The sequence below is a fragment of the Notothenia rossii genome (genome assembly GCF_949606895.1).
Source record: "Notothenia rossii genome assembly, chromosome: 11".
Taxonomy (NCBI): Eukaryota; Metazoa; Chordata; class Actinopteri; order Perciformes; family Nototheniidae; genus Notothenia; species Notothenia rossii.
In genome coordinates, this window is record NC_136910.1 from 35854277 (window position 1) to 35875818 (window position 21542).

Here is a 21542-nt window from a genome sequence, read left to right on the forward strand (position 1 = left end):
CAGAGGGAACAGAGGAGCATGCCGACCTCTCCAGAGCCCTGGCTCAGATCCGAGAGGTGATAGCAGCCGTGAACCTGAGCGTCAGTGAGTACGAGCAGCACCAGCGGCTGCAGGAGGTGTGGAACCGCACGGAGAACCGCAGCGCAGCCAAACTGAAGAACGGACACACTTTCCGCAAGCAGGACATGATGAAGCCCGGACAGATGCTCAAACACCAGGGCCTGCTGCTGTGGAAGACGGCCACCGGGCGGCTGAAAGGTGACACTGCCCTGTTGTTCAATTAAAGGGAAAGTTGGGATGCATGAGCAATTTGCGCATACTGTACTTACATATTACAGCCTACTTACACTTCCTCACAGGATATATTTTACTTTTAGTTTTAAGCAAAACAAATGTATGTATGCATGTAATACACCCTGTTTATAGTAGATTGGTATATTCGAGCGTATTCAATTTTATTCTGTATTGTAAAATGCTTAGAATCTGAAAATACCTATATTTAGAGGAGTGTCTAAACTTTAGATACTCCTCTAAATATATGTATGTATTACTGAGAATATGTTTATTCTCTAGATTGTAGATTGACTGCCTATATGCTGCTATGCCAAATCATTTTGGGTAATGTGTATCTATCCATCTATGTTTTGAAGTGTGTTGTATGAAATTCCGTGTGATACCTATAGTAAATGGCATTATCGAACTGAATCAAAGCGATGTACTGCAGTGAAAGAGGCAGCAGTCAAAAGGATTTTAGCCACCTAAGGAAACACATTGATATAAGAATCAACATCAGTTTAATCAATGCTTTATCACATCATATTTGCTGCTTTATATTGCCGTATAACAGGTATACAGTCTGTCTATGAAAGGGATTGAAGTTGTTATCCATCCTCATTCCAAGGCCAGCGGATGCATTTAAAAGTAACAGTTTAGTATTCTTCGGCTTTGCCGAGAGAATAGATGGATATGGCGGCTTCCCCCGCTGAAAAGGGCTGTCTGCTTACAATTTAAAGTGGTGAAATATTCTAAATAAAGAGTACACTTAAACTGATATTGATTTGTTTTGGTAAGCCTGTCTTTGAGGTGGCCAAAATATTTGTTCATGCTGCCCCGGTCCACAGCAGTTTGCTGCTCAGCCTGCATTATAAAACTGTCCGCTTCTACACCGACCGACATTTACCGCAGTTATTACACAGATTGTTGATTAGTACCTCATACAACCCCACTTCAAACACCCAAACTATCCCTTTAATTTGTTGTTTGCATTGTTTAGATGCAAACTCCTGACATTTTCCTGCTTTTTCCCTTCTATAGATGTCTTGGCTCTCCTACTCACAGATACACTGATATTCTTGCAAGAAAAAGACCAGAAGTATACATTTGCCGCAGTGGTATGTACACATTCATTATGTCTGATCTCAAAGAGCCAAAACTCGGCTGTGTGTCTATCATTTCACACCATATTACCTGTTGTATTTTATCTTGGGCCATTAACACTTCCTGGAAAAATGTACATCTCCATTTTTCATGTGCTTCAGGATCAGAAGCCTCCAGTCATCGCACTGCAGAAGTTAATAGTGCGAGAGGTAGCAAATGAAGAGAGAGGAATGTTCCTGATCAGCGCCTCAGCCGCCGGGCCGGAGATGTACGAGGTCCACACGTCATCCAAAGAGGAGAGAAACACCTGGATGAGGCTCATCAGGGAGGCTGTGGAGAGGTGTGTAACACTGTTTTACATGTGTGTACAAATGAACACTTAGAACGAGAGATTAGATGATGAGTTGAGATACTTTAATGATCCCAATTTGGGAAAAGCATAAAATACAAGGCATTGCACATAATGGAATTAAGAGTAGAAATAAACAATTAAAAAATGTAAACATCTCAAAATAGAAATAAAACAGCAATAAAAAAAATGTATAGAAAATATACATGTTGAAATACCAAGAGGAGAATATTGAAGGCTACATTTCCCAGCATTTGTGAAAACATGTTGTTGTTCTGTGCTTAGCTGTCCTGAGGAAGAAGAAGAATACACAAGTGGATCTGAAGAGGAGAAGCGAGCTGCCGAGGCTCGTATTCAGAAGATCCATAAGTTACAAGGTATTTTTTATACTTTTGTTTTGTTGTTCTTCCCTTTCCTTCATATTTGTTTACCCCCGAGTCAACATTTCACCATCCGACCCTGTGTTTCAGAGAGTCTGCTGAGCCAAGACCAGCGGATCTGCGGCAGCCTGGAGGAGAAGCTGCAGCTGTACGCAGCGCTCTCCGCTCTGCGGGGGCGGGGGGGCGCCTCGCTGCTGGACCCCCGGCTCCTCGTCCAGCCCCTCTCTGAGGAGCCTCCACAGGCCGCCCTGCTGCTGGCTGCAGCTCTGCAAGAGGGTGAGAAGTTTACTGTACCCTGCAGGAACAAACACACATACACAGCACCTCTGTTTGGTTTGTAACAACACGGGACAAAAAAGTGAGAAAAATCTTAGATACACTTATTTTGACCCCTCTTATAAACATTTTCAAATAGTTTAAATCCAATTATGTATTTTTAGGCAGATAAAGGGAAATATTTAAGTTGTTACTAATGTATAGTATTTTTCATAAATAATAATGTATTTTACATTATTAAGAAATACTTTAATATCAGCAACTATCACTCCTCCTTTGCTTACCCATAAGTGGAGGCTGGGTTATGAACAGATAACTAATGACAAAGTAGTAAAACACATCGGTAATAATATGATACTTATAATTTAAAACTATAGAACTTATAATAAAACTAATATGTATTCAAAACTACATAATGATGTGTTATAAACCAATACATGTTCATGTACTGCTTAAACATTTGTATTGGTGTGGGGCATAAAGTGTCAATTGACAGTGGCAATAATATTTCCATCAAATAAAGAAATGTGACCTCATTATTTCTTTAATAATTAACTTAATGTTTATTCATGTTGTATTCATTTTTCTGGTAGTTATCTTTAAAATGAAGGTCATGCAACCCATCATTGTTGATTAGAGGTTTTCTTAAAGAGTCATTCATCCCGTGGCTTAAATGTATCTTGGATTTTGCCCAGATATATTGTAACAAAAGAGAAATTAAATTTTATTCCAAATATTCAATTATTTCTTTTTCAGTCTCTTGCCATCATGATACATTTTAAAGGAGCGCAGTATAATGTTATGTTCTTCCAGGAGAACCCGGTCTCATATTTAATCGTTTTAATCGATGAGCAGTGCACTCAGTTGTTGTTGTTTTTGTGTCCCAGCTAAGAACCTGAAAGCCACGCTGTCCTCTAAGGCCTGCTCTCCATCCAGCCCAAGCCCGGACTCTGACACAGACTCAGTGTTTCCTGTCAGCCCGGCAGCTCCTGCCCCCCCCCCATCAGACTCTGAGGCCTCACCTAAGACCCCGGGGGCCGGAGAGGGGAGCTGGACCGGCGGCTTCCTGCTGCAGGCCCCATGTGGGCTGCCAAAACCAGACGGCAATGACATCGACTTCAAGGTACAAACTGGTGTGGTGGAATGTGAAAAAAATACATTTGTTTAAGTAAAATGTCAGGTACTTGTTATTAACTGAAGCATATCAATCTTGTACTTCTTTATACTTCTTAACCACTACCTTTCAGAGGGAGAAATTCAATGTTTTCCTACAATACGTTGATTCGACAGATGTAGTTACATGTTACTTTGGAAAGATTTTGATAAATATAAAATATAACCAATAGTCGACAACTAATAACTTATTATGTAATGTATAAATGAGTCAACCCATGCAGCAATTACAGGCAGCTCCATCTTCATAAGCTGCAATATTAAAGTGATAATCACATTAAAGCATCAATATGTATTATCCCATAATATATATTATACTGAAATTCTTTATAATAAGCACTTTTAATGTTGGTGTTCAAAGTATATCTTGATAGATATGTTACGTTTTAACTATATTTAAATGCAAGGCCTTTACTTTACCAGAGTGTTCATTCACTGTAGTATTTCACATTTTATTTTTTAAGTTATTATTAGTAGTTCTACTGCTGCTGATATATATAACATCATGTAGCGTACAGCAATTGTTGTATGACCTCCTTGTAAAACATCTAAAGGTTGTGGATTTATTAGTTAATAGAGCAATATGATGTAATGTTTTTCACTGTAGCTACAGCAGTATTACAGGTCATTATAGCCTGCATCTGAACCTCAGCGCTTTCCATTTCTCCACAGATGTGTGGCTCAAGATTGCCAACAGTTGTTTTAATAATTCAGTACAGTCTATTAGAACTGCATTTCAGTCTTAATGTGATACATTATTGATAAACTCATAATAAAGGAAGAAGTCCATTTAGTTCCTTGAGGCATTCGGCATTAAAAATGAATATGAATACTTATTCCAATTACTATGCCGCAGTTGTGCTTCCGTTAGCAGCTTTTTGTGACCTGTGAGGTAAAAGAAGTGCTCTGAGAAGTGAAAATCATTTTATTGTCGACTGCAGAGCGTTAATTTAATCCAAAACAGTGTGAGGGGACAACAGGTGGCCTCAAGGGGGCGCACATGTTGCAGGAATTAGGTTTAAAATGGGCATGAGTGGAACAATCTGAGGAGATGAGTAGATTGTAAAGCTCATTATTAAGTCCTGCATTAAAACACTGCCGGTTAATATACATGTGGTATTTTGATTGTCTCTTTCCATGAACAGGTTGCTCTAAGTGTCCAGAGCCTGACCCAGTTACTCTACAGTCTGCAGGTGAGTGACTTATTTAACATACAGTTAACCTTTTATCCCGCTCACAGCCCTCATCCATATCACTATCCAATCAGCAGGTCTGAAAACAAACCCACCTCCCTTCTCCTTCCCTGAGAACACACTTGCTTTGTTATCCTCACTCTCAGTCAGATAAAGGCTTTAATACGCCTGCACACTCCAGCTCCAGTAAACAGAGAACCATCGCTGAGCTCAGCTGTTTGAAGCCAGAGGTAGCAGCACGTGCGAGATCCCACTGATCATTTTCCTGCTTATAGATATACATGTAGGAGGATCCATGTTTCTCCACACACACTGACACACTGCTGTTAAGTATCACATGTAAATGTGTGCAAGGAGAACATGTGTGTATTTGCATGAGGGCGATAGGTGTGCGCACTCTTGCCGATCTTTGTGAGTTTGAGGTTTTGATTTGACTGATGTTTTCATATTCAAAGTTATTCAAATATTCGGGTGCTAATGGAGCCTCGCAGATGGGGGTACTGCAGCTCCCTCAGCACCCCGCCTTCCCGCGTCCATGGTGCTCAGGCTGATTTCAGGCTGAGTTTCACCCCACGCAGCAACCAGGAAACAACACCAGTAATCCAGCTCACACTGTCCGCTCCTCACAGCAGCGAGCCGCGCAGCATTCTCATCTGTTTGTCATTACTGGTGTAGTTTTCTGGTTGCTAACGCCATTATAGCACTTAATCACTGATGTTCCACTGTAACGGTGGTGGACTCATCAGAACAGAGTGGGCGAGCTGACCAATCAGAGCACAGTGGGCTTACAGGAAGGGGGGGGGGGGGGGGCAGGAGCTCCAGCAAGCCGTTTAGGACAGAGAGTGAATACACATACTATACAGAGATGCTGTATGAGAAACCAATGAGAGTTTGGAAAATTGAACAATGTAAATCTATTCTAGTAGAGCTCAACAATGGAATTATGATCAGTAGAAATGGCCATGTCATGGGACCTTTAACATAATAATTTTAGTTATTAATCTTTTTTTCCCCATTCAAATCACCATCTCTTAACTGTATGTAACTACTGTAAGTACATTTACTCATATACTGTACTTAAGTAAAAAATGTCGGTACAAGTACTTTACCTGAGTATTTTTTATCTAGTTTATATTTTTACTTCACTACATTTTGTAAGCAAATACTTTTTTACACCACTGCCTTTATTTTGCATAACGAGTAATTTTACTTTCGGTACTTTTATTTAGTTTTTTCATTGCTAGTACTTTTTCTTTATTTGTAACAGAGTACTTTTACCATGTAGCATTACTACTTTTACTTGAGTTAATAATCGCAGCACTTCTTCTATCTCTGCCTGTTATGAGGAGGATGCACATGTAATTACAGTTGTGCTTGAGCCTTTATATTCCCATGAACCCCATCTTTGTGCTCTAGGCCGCAGTGACCATCCAGGACAGCTGTTTCCAGGTCCAGAGGCTCCTCCTCCAGGAGACGGGGCGCCCCTCCCCCCGAGCCCAGCGAATGCACCTTCCCAGCATCCGGGGCAACGCCCTGCAGGAACAGGAGAAGCAGCGGAACCTGGAGAAGAGGAAAGAAGAAGTGGTGGCGGCTCGGCGGCTCCAGGACCGGCTGCGCCAGGAGAAGGATCGCTGGGAGAGGGAGTGCCAGGCCAGGGAGAGCCAGCAGGGGGAGCAGGAGAGCAGGCTGGAGGAGCGGGAGAGGCAGTGCCACCTGGAGACGGAGAGGCTGAAGCGCGAGAGGGGAGAGCTGGACGAGCAGCTGGAAGAGTACCAGCAGAGTCTGGAGCGGCTCAGGGAGGGCCAGAGGAGCGTGGAGAGGGAGAGGGAGCGCCTGGACCACCAGCAGACCCTGCTGCAGACCTGGAGGCACAGCCGGCAGAGCAGCCTGCCCACTGTCACCCCCCACATGGTCATCCCTCTGGATGGGACGCAGGTAAGGAGGATGGACAACTCACTACTGTTTCCTCTGTCTATAGACTTTGATATAACTTCTCATGTTTAATCGGGGCGATGATCAAGGGCTTAGAACAATTCTGTATAAAGCAGGGTAGTCCAAACATTTGGCTGGGCCACTCACTGGAGGTTAGGTTTATCAACCAATCAATCTAAGTTTATTTATCTAGCCCAATATCACACATTTTATAGTTTGTAAAGAAGATGAATACAACACCCTCTGTCCTCAGGCCCTCACCCTCAGGATTATCAAAGACCCCCATCACCCCGGCAACAAACTGTTCTGTCTGCTGCCATCTGGCAGGCGGTACCGCAGCATCAGGACTAAAACCACCAGACTCAGTATTAAACGCCTGAGATTGCACTATTTTTGTTTTTATTGTTTTTGTTTATGTTTATTGTTTGTTGAGGAACCTGCGATCTAAGTGTAGGGGAAATAGGAAGGGTTTATTTCAAGCTTTTTATGCAGATAAGTTATTGGGCTTTTATTATTTCATTGTACTTTAAGAATTTGCTGTGGGCCAATTAAAAATGGACCACCGGCCGCACTTTGGACACCCCTGGTCCAAAGCTCTTGACCCTGACACAAGTGTGCGGTAGATACACAGAGTTTATGGAGTATTTCTGAAGTCATTGACTAGAAGCTTTTCTCACACAGCTTTCAGCCTGAGTTACGCTGCTTCACACACTTACACACACAGCTCAATCCCCTCTTGATGTATGACCTGCGATAATGAGAGCCATTTCAGCATCATTTGTCTTAGTGCTCCTGCAGGTCCACTCACCCATAAACATCTTAATGATTGATGATAAGTAAACCGTTGCAAATAAGAGCTCCGACAAAATAATTAAAACTAGAGGCACGCAGCCCGAGTATCCAATCAATCGTGTTGGAAAGGACTTCAATTATCAACGCTTTGTTTGAAAAACACTATGGTGAAATGCCCCCCCGCAGCAGGAAAGCAGGGAGGATAAAGGGTGCACTGTTCCCCGTGCCCTTTAAGTCTCAATGCACCTCATGTGGACAAGAAATACAGCACACACACCTCTGCGCTGCTTTGTGCTGCTCCATTCAGCAGGTGTGAGCGTTCAAAAGACGCACACAGAGAGCACTCCAACGGACAGACAAATGAGCTGACTCGTGTTACAATATTCCCTCTCTGCCTCATTAATTTACACACCACCCTGGGCTTCTTTAACAGGCTGTATGGGATCAGGCTCTCTTGGCTCTGGGCGGACCTTTTTTTAATTTCAATTCATCTATTTTAGTCGGTGTGGAGGCTGCAGTGGTCTGAAAAAGGCGTGCAGAGGTCCTAATGTTCCCCTGCTAATGCTTTAGCCAGAGGCAGCAGTTCACAGGGTCAGACACAGATCGAATGACGCATGGACACACACACACACACACACACACACACACACACACACACACACACACACACACACACACTGTTCTCAGGTCGTTTCTAATTAGCCGTGCTGCCTCGGCTTTGCAGAGAAAAGGAGGGCACATTAATGTGAAGATGAGACAGTGGACAGGGGTATTAGGAGAGGACAGGTTGAGAGATGCAGCACTAATACCTTTTCCTATGCAATAAGGGGTCCACACAAATGAATCTCCATTTTTTCCACTTATTGTACATCAAGTGTACAGTATGTGACCATTTATTACTCCAGAGCTTAAGAATTCAATCTCTGAGAGTTTTGCATTTACATTTTGACCAAAGAGGTTTTTTTTCTAAGAAATCTTTAAAAAAGTGTATTTTTCAGAAATAGAATTACATGAATCAACACAATCCACACAACACACTGTAAAGAGGTCTCATAGCCAATTTCTGCTGAATGAATAGTCCCTAAAAAACTTCTCACAGTAAAGACTGTGTATTAATATTATTTATGTATATTATTTCAGGTGAAATGTTGTTCGCTTACATTGTATTGGGTTGGAAGGTGGAATCTCAGACAGAAAAATATCCAAACCTGGACAAATAAAAACAAAATTAAGTATCAATCTATTTATACATGATACCACTATAGGCAAATGGGACAATTGATTTTGGGCACTTATAATTATTTTGAATTAGATATTTTGACAAATGTATATTAACGTCCACTAACTTTTTTAAATTATAAAATGAATTTCATGATCTCTCGTTAAAATGCACCAATGAATTTCAAAGGATAACTGTTGTATTGTTTTTTAGGTGTAGAAACTATCCAATCATCATTCTTTCTTAAAAAGCTCTCCTTCTGAATGTGTTTTCACTCTGTATTCTTGATTTCTTCGCCCCCTCCTCCAGGAATCGACCCAGTCCGGAGACCTGGCCGGTAACGGCTCCGTGTTTGTGAATGAGGCCGCCTTCACAAGCTCTGCCATCAACAACCGCAAAGTCCGCCACAAAAGAGATGACCCCAGCGCTCACAACTGTCTCAACTCCCTGTTGGCAAAATCCAACAGCAGACCGCCCCCCGGAGCAAAGACGCTCCACAGCCCACACTCAGACCCCCAGGGATGGATGACAGGGACAGGGTACCTGTACAGCCCTGCAGGGAGGCTGGAGCTACAGCACAGCGCCAGAGGTGAGGAGGTCATCTGTTATCTGATATAGAGGATGTTTAGAGCTAATCACAAATTAAATGGCCATTACCCGGCTCATGGGGAGCCATATTTAAAAGTGTTGTCTCCTGCTTCTAATACATCCTATGTTGGATGGCTAGGATCTCTTTAAGTAAAGCAGTGTCTAAGCAGGTGTCCGAAGTCTATAAGTTAAATGTTTTGACCTCTAAATGTCTCAGATTGTCTCATTTAAATGCATTTTTGAGGCACAAAGAGCTCTAACTGTCAATTTGTTATCTAAACAGCAAAGAGTAGAAAAAAGCCTTATATTGAGCATTATGTTAACCCCTTAGACCCCCATTGTGACGCATTTATCGGGTCTCTACCACAGGCAGAGAAACACTGAAATAACTAACAACTTAATAAAAGCAAATCCTCAAGTTAGTTGCTGTAACTAAAGAGAATTTAAAAGTTTCTGCTTGATGAAGTACTTAACAATAATCAAGATTATTCTTTCTCGTCATTCAAACTGCTTATTAGGTTTTTGAGCACATATTAACTACATTAATTTCCATATTATGTTTTCAGATATCATCTTACAAGGTATGCAAAAACTCCCGCTAATGAATGCATCAATTATGCTCAATTCATAATTTAATGTTTGGTTTTGTTTAATATCCTGTATCTTAGCGCCACACTACTTGGCTAAAGTGCCTCGGTTATGAAAAACAGTATCATCCTGTCTGCTGCTCAACGTAAATGAGAAACCTGCTTCCTGTGAGAATGTAAACAAACCTCCGCTTGCACTGGTTTCACCCATGTCATGAGAGCCTACTACACACACACACACACACACACATACATACATACATACATACATACATACATACATACATACATACATACATACATACATACATACTCTGCTCTCTATCCCTGGTGAGGCCTTGTCTGTCCTCCTCTCAGTTAATCAGTGCCTCCTTAAAAATAAACCTCCCCCCCCCCCTCCTCACCACCTCCACCTGCAGCAGCAGTGAGCCAGGCCCCCACCTGCCAAAGGGAAAGAAAATCAATGGTTCCTCTATCTATCGACTGGCAGGACAGACAACAGCATGTGAATCACAGTTCAGAGGCGATGGCGGACTGATTGGGACATCGATCTAAAAAAATCTTTATAAAACTCATTACAGCATGACTTGTCATCGCATCAGGAGAAGGGGGGAGGGAAATGAGAGACGCGTATTCATCTGCGTTTCACTCGCAAGGTGTCGGATACATTCTGACGTTTACGCCGTCCCCGTTCCTAATCCATTCATGCAACACGCTCATTCTCATTTCCACAGGAAAATTACAGGTTACACGTGTCGTGTTGCTCTTTTCTAATAAACCGGGTCAGAGTTAAGTGCGGCTGATGGGAGTTGCTGGTTTTGTTTAGAGGCTACAGCAGGCAGCACAATCTCTTCCTCATTGATCAGCTTATTAACCTTTCCTCGTTATTGAGCGCTCACAACAGCCCCAGTGAAACCTGAGTCACTCATTAACAAGCCTGGGGTGGAACCTTGGCAGCCATCTACCACCAGGGTGCGTTCCAGCTGACATCTACCCACAATGCATTCCTCAGTGGGTCCCATGAGGACCTGCAATTAGACCTGTCACCATCATGAATATTAAGTTGACACTTGATTGTCACACAAATAGTTGTGGTTAACAATTTAAAAGCCTCTTTTTTTTGTGCCACACAGTGCTTTTGTGTTTGACTTGACAACTAGACCTCAATCTGTGTAGGACATTTCAACTGCTGCACATCAAATTATGCGTTCGTTGCCAAAAGAGTATCAATTCATCTTTAAATTTTTCCGAATCCGTGTTGCACCTGCCGCTGTGCTGCACAGTTTTATTTCTAATAACTTATTTCTAATAACTAACCTTGTGCATTGGTAGAAGGTTGCGTGATTTTTCTTTTTCAAGAACTCAAAAATGAATCAGGGATACACACTTTGTTTTGCCTCCAACTGATACTCTCTTATATTTACACTTAACTGTTATTTTTCTCTTAGCATGATCACCATCACTCTTTTTCTCACATTCTTTTCCACACACTAGCTAAACTCACACTACACACTAAGCTTTTTATTAAATGACCTACACTCCTCTTATATAACACCATGTTTCCATCTGAACATTTTAATGAGATGAATCAAATTAATACATTTGTTGAAAGCTACAACACGTGCTTAACTAACCTCTGAGCTGTCATACGCAGTCAGGGACGCCCCTGGCCAACTTGGGGCCCCAAGCAACATTGTGAGATGTACTATATTATTTTATTATAATATAGTTGTAATATAGTCAAGACAAAACATGCTTATGACATGCTCAAAAACTGATATTTCTTAAATCTGTATTCAAATGTAGTTCCCTCTGTCAGCAATGTATCAACAACTACACACACATTTCTATCAGTATTTCTCTGTGTTATGGTTGACATGATGATGACTGTTAGCCTCTCCTCTTAACTCCTGAGCATCACCATGAAATGTGCAAATTGACATAAAAATGAATAAAAGGGGAAAAAATGCTCCATGTTTTTTAGGCTGTAAACTTTAACTGTTATGTCAGCCAACTAGGCAGACAGTTCATCACTCTTCCTCCTGTACATTAGCAGACAAAAGGCATAACATACTTGAATGAATGTTAAATAAAGAATGCTGGAAATAACAGCATCTCCATTAGCCTACAGTATATGCTATGCAGAGACTGCCTTCTTCATGTCGTGAATTGCAGCTGATGTTTTAATATGGCAATTGGCAATTTGACTTATACAACATTCGCAAGCTGTACATTTGACTCATACACTAACCCACCTTCGAGTGATGCTCTAGTTTCTTCATGTTTTGTTTTTTTCCCACTGAAACTGTCTTTTCACCGACATCTCTTCACCTGCACTAATGGCCGTATCAAAGCCGTGATTGGTCAGAACTCATCGACTCATTGCAACGGTGTCGGGTTACAGACGTGCTCCCCTTATCACCTCTCACTCTCGCGTGTCAGCGGGGGGTGCGCGGAGAACTGCGCACAGGAGCTGAGGCCCTCTGGGTAAGGGGGGGCCCCATGCAGCCTGCGTGATTGGCATGTAGGGAGGGGCGACCCTGCACACAGTGCTGAACACATAGGGGAAACTCTGCTATAGAAAAAGAGATCTGTTATCAGCATTTTCCTGTCAGCATCTGGTTTTGTAAGAGTGAAATATGGCCTCTTCAAAAAAAAAAAAAAAACCTGTCCAACGGCAGCGAGAGCTGGACCCAAACTCTCTTTCTCCCAATATTTGAACCTTGTGCACTTGTTACCCAGTAGATAGATACTTTCTATTTGTTGCCACAGTTTGAACTTTAAATTCCCTTTTTTTTATTGGAATTGGAACCCAACGATTTAGCAAGAATGATGGCAGTCATCTCATATAATTGCGATCAGGCGATTATGTTATAAATGCAATCGGATAATTATTGCCTTCTTCCCATAAATCCCTGTTAGATGTATTTCTGCTTTATGCCTCATTTGAGTATTTTATGTGCAATCTCAGATTTGTAGTCCTCTTCATACCGGATCACTGATGCCTGCTGTGCAGAGGAACCTGGTATCTCTTTTATCGTGTGAAAAGAAGAGGAATCTCTTTCAAATGCAAATCCTCAATTGTGCTGCCTCTCACGTTGATCAAAACACGATCTCACTTCTCATTCTCACCTGAGCATGTGAAAATGTCTTCTCATGCACACACACACATACACACCCTTTTTTCATTCAGTGGATTTCCATAATTTGTTCCTGCACAATGTAATCTCGGTGAACCAGTTGGATGGAATTTCCTGTGAGATGACGTTTCATCTGATGAGTCGTGTCTGCTTTTTGTTGCTCACCTTTTCATACAAAGGATGATGAGTTAGCTGAGGAAGAAAAGAGAGATGAGACTGGTGCTCTTTACAGTATGCAGATTTGTCACATAGATAATGTGCTGCGTGAAACACAAACTGGAATGTGACTTTCTAACAAAGCATTGGGTTACGCAGTAATGGTTAAATGCCAATGATTATTCTTTCTCAATACTGAGACTGACATGCAGAGAATTAGATCCTTTTAGGCGGGGGGGGGGGAAGTGTGTGGGAGAGAAACTCCCTCTGGAGGGAACACAGGGATTTTAGCCTTGGCAAACTATTTACATGCACTGAAACCTATATAACTACAGAAAAGGGAAACCCCAAAAAGCATAATAGGGTGTCTTAAACTTTTCAAATATGAAACAAACATACTTATTTAAAATGTTTACCTATGCTTTTCCTAAACCTAAAGTTGTTTTGTTGTCATAACAGGTTGTTTATTGCAGAGGCTGATCGTTTGTACTGAAGGAGAACAATATATATTCTCATAAGATGTCAAAACAACCGCATATGGCTTTAAAAAATCATTTTTATTTCTTTCCGTTTACCAGATGTGTTGTATTGCCTCGTCCAGAAAGCTTTAACTCAAATTCAGAGAGGAAGTGTTACAGGCTAAGTTTTCCTGTAGTATCTTACAAAGCATCTAATGATGTTGGCAAGGGAATCCACAATGATCCAGGTCGTTCTAATAACCCCGGCCATCTGGTTTCTGTTTGGGTAACCATACAAGACTGATATTCATTTCTCCAAATGTTCTGCAGCCCGTACAAATGGATATTTTTTTGGTGCTTTCTTTTAATAGCATGCATTAAGCTGTCTGTGTTCCAACATATTAATAACGCTAAAATCGTATTACTTTATAGATGAAGACAGAGATTGAGTGTTTTTATCATCTTGCTGCACACTTGATGTCTCATCTATCAGAGGCCATCTATATGGTGGCTAACAGATCCACTCTAACAGACTCTTATATAATTAATCAAACAAAGGCACTTTCCTTCAGGGACACAATGAGGCAATTTATAGTTCACGCCATCTGTTACCATGACAGCACACCTGCCCTAATGCTAGACAGCACCCACCACGCACACACGTGTAAGAGCACACACTTCCTCAACTAGAGGCCACCCATGAAAACAATGTATATTTCAGATCGCCTTTAATTAAATTGTAATGTTATTGATCCTTGAGAGGAACACCACTGAAGCTGGAGATATCACATTTCTTTAAAAAACACTTCAGCAGTACATATTTTAATATATTTATATTTGTATCAAAACAATATTGATTAAATACATATTTATAATCATTTCTTAAACACCTTAATGTCCTCAGGGATCAATAGCAATCTATCTTACAAACTATTTAAAAAAAAAGAATTATTTATTTACAATACATTTTAAATATAAAAACCAAGCACAATACAGAAAATAAAACATGTGCATTATATAAATATAGAGAGGAATGTGCATGGTTCACAGTATTACAATTGTTAAATATTCGTTAATTCCTTTTCCTTTCCGGACCCATGTTCCTCATCTCTTCTGGTTAACAGTCAAATTTGAGAAGGCGTTAGTCATGAAATCCTAACCATGGCGATGGATGATGCTGACAAAGATAATGATAAAAGGGACACCTCTAAGTAGAAGGGGGAATGATGGATAGTTAAAACCTCTTTTTGTTCTCATTCTCACTCTCATGCTCCGCTGCAGAACGGGGGGGGGGGGGGGGGGGGTTTGATCTATATGCAGGTAGTGATTAGAAGAGTGGGCGCAACAATTAGACTGAACTCATTAACCAATTAATCCTGGTGATTATGTATCACTGGTTAGTGAATGATTGATAAGATCAATGTATTAATAGTAGCTGCATTTATTCTACACACAGTACAATAGGGCTGTACAGAATAGTTTAAAGCTTTATGCATAACGTTTGACTTCTAAATGAACATTTCAATGCTGCACCTCTTTTTTCTTTCTTTTACTACACTGATAATATTAGTATTCTAGACTTTATAGAAATAGATTCCAGTGGTGATGGCTGTGTAGGAATTTTTCAGTCTTGTGTGATCAAAACATTTAAAATAACTCCAGAGTTGTAAAGTCCAATAGTTGAAATTCACCACATGTTTTTCTCTCACTAAATATTTTTGCTTTAATCCACTTTTGTTGCCATTATTTAGCCTTTCAAAAACAACATTTCCACTGCAGTCTAAAACTGTTTTCTCTCTTGCTAGCCGCACACAAAGGGAGGCAAATTAATGACTTCAAATGTATTTTAATCCAATAAATCACTTTATGCAAATCGAGGATTTTGTTCAATTACATAACTTTTTTTATGGTTATGGCACTGTAAAGTATGATGACATTTATTTAAAAATAATTCAAAATTCCCATGAGAAGCTTCAAATGTATAACATGACATTCAGTTCTTCCCTCCAGTTTAATATTTGTATTTCTCTCTCTCAGATCCTCACAGCTACATCGGGGACACATGGCCGTCAACAGCCAGCGGGGCTGACCCGTATCCTCTGCTCTCGCATCCCGCTGACCCTCAGCTGGACCTCCGTGCTCTTGTTTCCTTAGAGACTGACAGCAGTGGTGAGGAGGGCTGTGAGGAAACCATTGTGTACCTCTGAACGTTGAAACATTTCAGACTCTCAAACAGCCAACACAGCACTTGGAAAAAATATAAAGACATTTATGAAGCAACAGGATTGGAATCGGGGTAGCTTCCGTGAGCATTTCACTGAGAAACAGTCTTTTGTCATGTTTTTCTTTTATATTTTAAAGATGTTTTGTGGTCTTTTGTAAGTGTAAAGTTTCCAGGAACACAGAGCGAGAAACACGGGTGTTTCATACTCAATCTCACATGCGTCATGCACCTTAGCTTGAGGCACTACTGGGTGTTCAATGTCTATTTTCTGTGTGTGTGTATATGTGTGTGGTCTTTATTGACTGGGTCCCTGCAGCCTCACTATTTCCCCTCTCTGCTACTTTCCATACCTACTTCTTTCCTTTTCTTTCTCAGGTCCCTTAAGCACTATATTTATTATGTTTACCACAGAAGAAGAGAAAATGCGTATACCCATCACAAGCGAAGCATCAGGCGGTATCTCTCTAGTGTGATTGTCTTACCATCGAGTAAACTTCCCCTCATCTATCAGACGGCTTCTGTGTATGTACAAGCCGAACATTAGGATTGAAAGATGAGGTGCAACAGCGTCAGTCCCACGTTTTTCAAACCCCAATATTTATTTATTTTCATCTGAAGCACGTTTTTCATGTGAAGAGAAATAAGCAACGTAGACATTCATCCGCAAAAGTCTGAGAAAGCATTTTTAAGCACACTTATCCTTGGGGAAAGAAATGTGGTGCAGGAAGATTGAAAGAAAGAAAACATGTTAAATGTCCGCTACATTTGTATTTCTCTCATTCATTTTTCTTTCATTTTAGCCACACTAGCAGCATGGCTCTGGGGATGGTATTGCCAGTGATTCAGTCCTCTCCTTTGGTCCATCGCAGTGAAATATTGCGCAGATATAAGTTTAAATATGAGGATAAACCCTAATACATTTGGTCATTACATGACACATTTTCTAGCCCTACCAAGTGTACAATGTCTTTGGGTATAAACTTTGGTTATCCACAAACTTTTCATATAGTCCCATATTAATATTTGGTTTATGACCAAATATCTAAAACATTAATAACATTCCCATCAGCCTGAGCTTCATTTTGCTTTGTGCTAATTGGCAAATGTTAGCATGATAACATCTTAAAGTAAGATGGCAAACAGTAGCTTGGTAGCATTGTCATTGTGAAAATGTCAGCACGCTGACAGCACAATGGCATCTTAAAGAAAGATGTAACATGAAAAACATGACCATGTTAAAACACTGTCATTGCAAGCATGTTAGCATGCTGAAATAAGCATTTAGCTCAAAGCACCACTTTGAGCTATTGTTTTTGTCATTACTTTATATAAAAAATATATTTTAACTTTATACAAGCTGTAAAGGGTTGAATATATTGTCCTGAAATTATATTTGTAAGTTCCCAGAACAGTAAATTGCCGTATTGATGCTGTCATGCTAATGCTATAAGCTATTACATTTGAATATTCATGTTGTATATTTACATATAATCTCTCATAGGCATTGTTATGTGTAAAGAGGTCCCTCTGCAAATGCTTTAGATGTCCCTTGAAAGACATTTCCCTGTAAGGGATTAATAAAGTGTTGTTTCTTCTTCTTCTTCTTACAGACACTAAAAGATACATGTTATTACTGTTATCAATGGGTTACAATGCAGTGGCAGTATGTTGTTGTAATTGTAGTACCTTATATGCCTGTGCTTTTATTTATTCATTTCAGTACAAAAGAGTTTAACAGTGCTTTGTGAAGGGTTGTGTTGTACATAAAAGTGTATCTGTGTGAAGACGTCTCTTTTTTTGTGGACGAAGACATGTCCGCATTGATAAAAATAACTTTTATTGACTGACACAGTGCTTTGTTTTTCTTTCGGCTGTTAAATGGGGCTCAGTGAAGATGACATTAAAATATTATAGAATAAAAAAACTTTGTTGAAGCACAAACACCAATTTTACGCCTGTGTACAAATATCACTTCAGTTTTATGGCTCTGTTCTGAATGCAGTGTCAAAAGATGTGCAGTTTCCAGCAGTGACAGTTGGTAGAGCAGGTGCATGAATGTTAATGATTTTCTTTCAGACTGCGCCTCTAGATTGCAATCATCAAAAACACATCCGTATCGAATTAATGAAGTCAATATTTTTGTCACCAAATGTATGTTTTATTAATACATAACTATTTTTACATACATTAAACTTTTATGGGTATAAACACCCCAACTAATCACAAACTGTCTCTCAAGAAAAGGCTACAAATAAAAACTGAGCTAACCTAATTGGAGCTTTCTGGCTTTCCCTGACAGCAGTAATGTTTTTCACATGCTTCACCTGTGCCTCTGTTGCTTTTTCCCTTTTTAGACAGAAGAGCAGATGCCTGAGATCAACAGGCTCCCTGCTCTAAGGTGCTGCATACAAACACCCACTCGTTCCCTGTCACCGCACTCCTCAGCCTGTTTTCTATCTTATTGCATTTTGCTTTATGAAATGCAATTTACAATGACATCAAGTGCTAATTAATTCTTGAATTATCGTGTAATGATTTTAATAATTTAACATGAACTTGATTCAACCTTATTTCTATTTTATCCACTCCTTAACATTTCAGTCTGAATTAATGAGAGCAGAGGTGGATAATCTGTCGTAATGGACCAGTGTCACGATCTGTCTGTGTTGTGTTTTGTCTTGTCTAGATCTGTCTTTGGTTTCCTGTCTGTGTGTGTTCCCTCCTACCTGTTCCCTCCTACCTGTTTTCTTGATTGTGTTCACCTGGTGCCCCTGTGTTTTATCCTCCCTCCTCACCTGCCTCTTGTTTCCTTGATTAGTCCTGTGTGTATTTAAGTTCTGTTTTTTCTGTCTGTCATTGTTGGTTCGTCGTTTGTCTGTGACTGTGTTCACCGGGGAGTTTTCTGTTTGTCCGTGTTATCCTTGAAATAAAGGTATTTTCAGTGTTATCTGCATTTGGGTCCTGCTTGCTTCGCTCACCCGTAACAGAACCAACCAACCAAAAGATGGACCGAGCAGACAGCCTGTACGAGGTGACGTACAATTGAATGTGCTTTAAAAACGACTGTCGATATGCCTCCAGTAGTGAAGAGAGGCAGTCAATTATTTCAACGGCACGCCAAGAAGTAACCTCAAGGCCCTGGTTAAAGGAGTTACTACCCAAGTGGGTGGATTTTTTTCGTTGGCTTTGAGGTCAAATCTGTTTCCCGGCCTACTAGCCCCTGGCATGCTAGCCCCCTGCTGGCCACAGTTCCCAACAAGGCTCTTTTCAAGGACCCTTTCGCTGGGTCTCGTCTGGCCTTTGGAGGATCTCTGAGCCTCCACAAGGCTTCAAGGCAGCATGGAAGGAAACGCAAGACCAGGATTCCAGCCCTGGCAGCCATGGTTCCGGCTCCGGTCCTAGCCCCAGCAGCCATGGTTCCGGCTCCGGTACCGGCCCCAGCAGCCATGGTCCCAGCCCCAGAAGCCATGGTTCCGGCCCTGGTTCCGGCCCCAGCCGCCATGGTCCCAACTCTAGTCCCAACTCTAGTCCCAACTCTAGTCCCTTCTCTAGTCCCTTCTCTAGTCCCTACTCAATTCCCTTCTCAAGTGCCTCCTCTAGTCACTTCCCTAGTCCCTTCTCTAGTCCCTTCTCAAGTCCCCTCTGTAGTCCCTCCTCTAGTCCCTTCTTTAGTCCCTTCTTTAGTCCCTTCCCTAGTCCCTACTCTATTCCCTACTCTAGTCCCTTCCCTAGTCCCTTCTCAAGACCTTTCTCTAGTCCCTTCCCAAGTCCCTTCTTTAGTCCCTTCTTTAGTCCCTTCTCCAGTCCCCTCTCCAGTTTCCTCTCCAGTTTCCTCTCGAGCCCCCTCTCGAGCCCCCTCTCGAGTCCCCTCTCCAGTTTCCTCTCAAGTCTCCCCTCGAGTTCCCTCTCAAGTTCCCTCTCAAGTCCCCTCTCAAGTCCATACTCCATGTCCTGTGCTGTTGGAGGCCCCGCCGACTACTCTTCTGCCGGGGTCCTGCCAATCCTATGTTCTGTGCCATTGGAGGTCCCGCCCACTACTCTTTTGCCGGGGGTCCTGCCAACCCTATGTCGTGTGCCGTTGGAGGTTCCGCTGGGGGTCTTGCCAGCTCCATGTCCTGTCCCGTTGGGGGTTCCGCCGACTACTCTTCTGCCGGGGGTCCTGCCAACCCTATGTTCTGTCCCGTTGGGAGTCCCGCCGACTAATCTTCTGCCCGGGGGTCCTGCCAACCCTATGTCCTGTGCTGTTGGAGGTCCCGCCGACAACTCTTCTGCCGGGGGTCCTGCCAACTCCATGTCCTGTGTCGTTGGGGGTTCCGCTGAGAGTCCTGCCAACCCCATGTCCTGTTCCGTTGGAGGTCCCGCTGAGAGTCCTGCCAATCCCATGTCTTGTTCCGTTGAAGGTCCTGCCGTCACCTGTCTCGCCAGGGGTCCTGCCAACTCCTGTTCCTCTTCCGTGGGGGATCCTGCCGAAGCCTGTCCCACCGGCTCTGGTTCCTGTCTAGCCGACACCGGGTCCTGCCCGGCCTCCGTAGTTGTCCCGTCGCCGCCTTCTTCGCCCTCAGGCCCGGCCCCCTGAGAGCCGCGGTCTTCGCCTTCGAGCCCGGCCCCCTGAGTGCCGCGGTCTTCACCCTCGAGCCCGGCCCCCTGAGAGCCCAGCCCCCCGAGAGCCGTGGTCTTCGCCCTTGAGTAATGTAACGATCTGTCTGTGTTGTGTTTTGTCTTGTCTAGATCTGTCTTTGGTTTTCTGTCTGCGTTGTTTTGCCTTGTTTAGATCTGTCTTTGGTTTCCTGTCTGTGTGTATTCCCTCCTACCTGTTCCCTCCTACCTGTTTTCTTGATTGTGTTCACCTGGTGCCCCTGTGTTTTCTCCTCCCTCCTCACCTGCCTCTTGTTTCCTTGATTAATCCTGTGTGTATTTAAGTTCTGTTTTTTCTGTCTGTCATTTATGGTTCGTCGTTCGTTTGTCTGTGACTGTGTTCACCGTGGAGTGTTCTGTTTATCCGTGTTATCCTTGAAATAAAGGTATTTTCAGTGTTCTCTGCATTTGGGTCCTGCTTGCTTCGCTCACCCGTAACAACCAGTACAAACAGGTGTAATTTGCATATATTTTCTTTTTATAAAATTACCCTCTGAACCATCCACTACCACCACATGTTTGATCTTCTTCATCATCATCTACTTCTTCTTCTCATCTTTAAGTATTGATTTTAAAATACTCAAGGCTCAAAATACCTCCCTGATCCGTTTCAGTTTTACGGCCTCTCAGGTCAACTGGGACTGTTTCACTACTAAGGGTTAAAGAAACATAGTCGTTAGTTTCTCTGCACCACGAATCTGGAACATCTGAGGTCTGCTGTAAATTCAACAGTTTCTCTGTCTGCACCTGCTTTATTACGTTTTTGGTTATTGTTGCACTGTAATCACATTATACTGTTATTTCTCTAGCTAATATTCTACTCTAATATATGCTTAGATCTTTTTGAAAATGTGTTTTCAAACTTTATTAAAGGATATTGTGTTGCTTCCACTTCCTGATCTTTTAAACTAAAAAGAAAAAAGAAATGTGGTCAAGCCTCTGTTTGGAACTCTTTCTTCTTCACACACCATTCTTCTCATTATACTTGCTGTTAAATTGAAGATTACCCTCTCTTCCATCATCTCTTTTTGGGCCCTCGCATAATCACTTTTGAAACAGTTTG

At 41.8% G+C, this 21542-nt stretch overlaps 1 protein-coding gene across 8 annotated transcripts in view; it reads left to right on the forward strand.

Annotated features, from left to right (window-relative positions):
- Positions 1-17693, forward strand: part of arhgef28a (Rho guanine nucleotide exchange factor (GEF) 28a) — a 61157-nt gene extending 43464 nt beyond the window's left edge. For 6 of the 8 annotated variants that reach the window (XM_079657961.1, XM_079657963.1, XM_079657966.1 and 3 more), the window contains 11 exons: positions 4-258; positions 1315-1391; positions 1539-1717; positions 2012-2103; positions 2197-2382; positions 3270-3505; positions 4701-4748; positions 6165-6683; positions 9001-9280; positions 9846-9860; positions 15658-17693. In XM_079657961.1, coding sequence (XP_079514087.1) covers positions 4-258; positions 1315-1391; positions 1539-1717; positions 2012-2103; positions 2197-2382; positions 3270-3505; positions 4701-4748; positions 6165-6683; positions 9001-9280; positions 9846-9860; positions 15658-15827 — 2057 coding nt within the window. In that variant the 3' untranslated portion in view covers positions 15828-17693. The remainder of the gene's footprint in view (positions 1-3; positions 259-1314; positions 1392-1538; positions 1718-2011; positions 2104-2196; positions 2383-3269; positions 3506-4700; positions 4749-6164; positions 6684-9000; positions 9281-9845; positions 9861-15657) is intronic. The other 2 variants (XM_079657962.1, XM_079657964.1) reach the window with 1 other exon arrangement.
- Positions 17694-21542: the final 3849 nt, after the last annotated feature.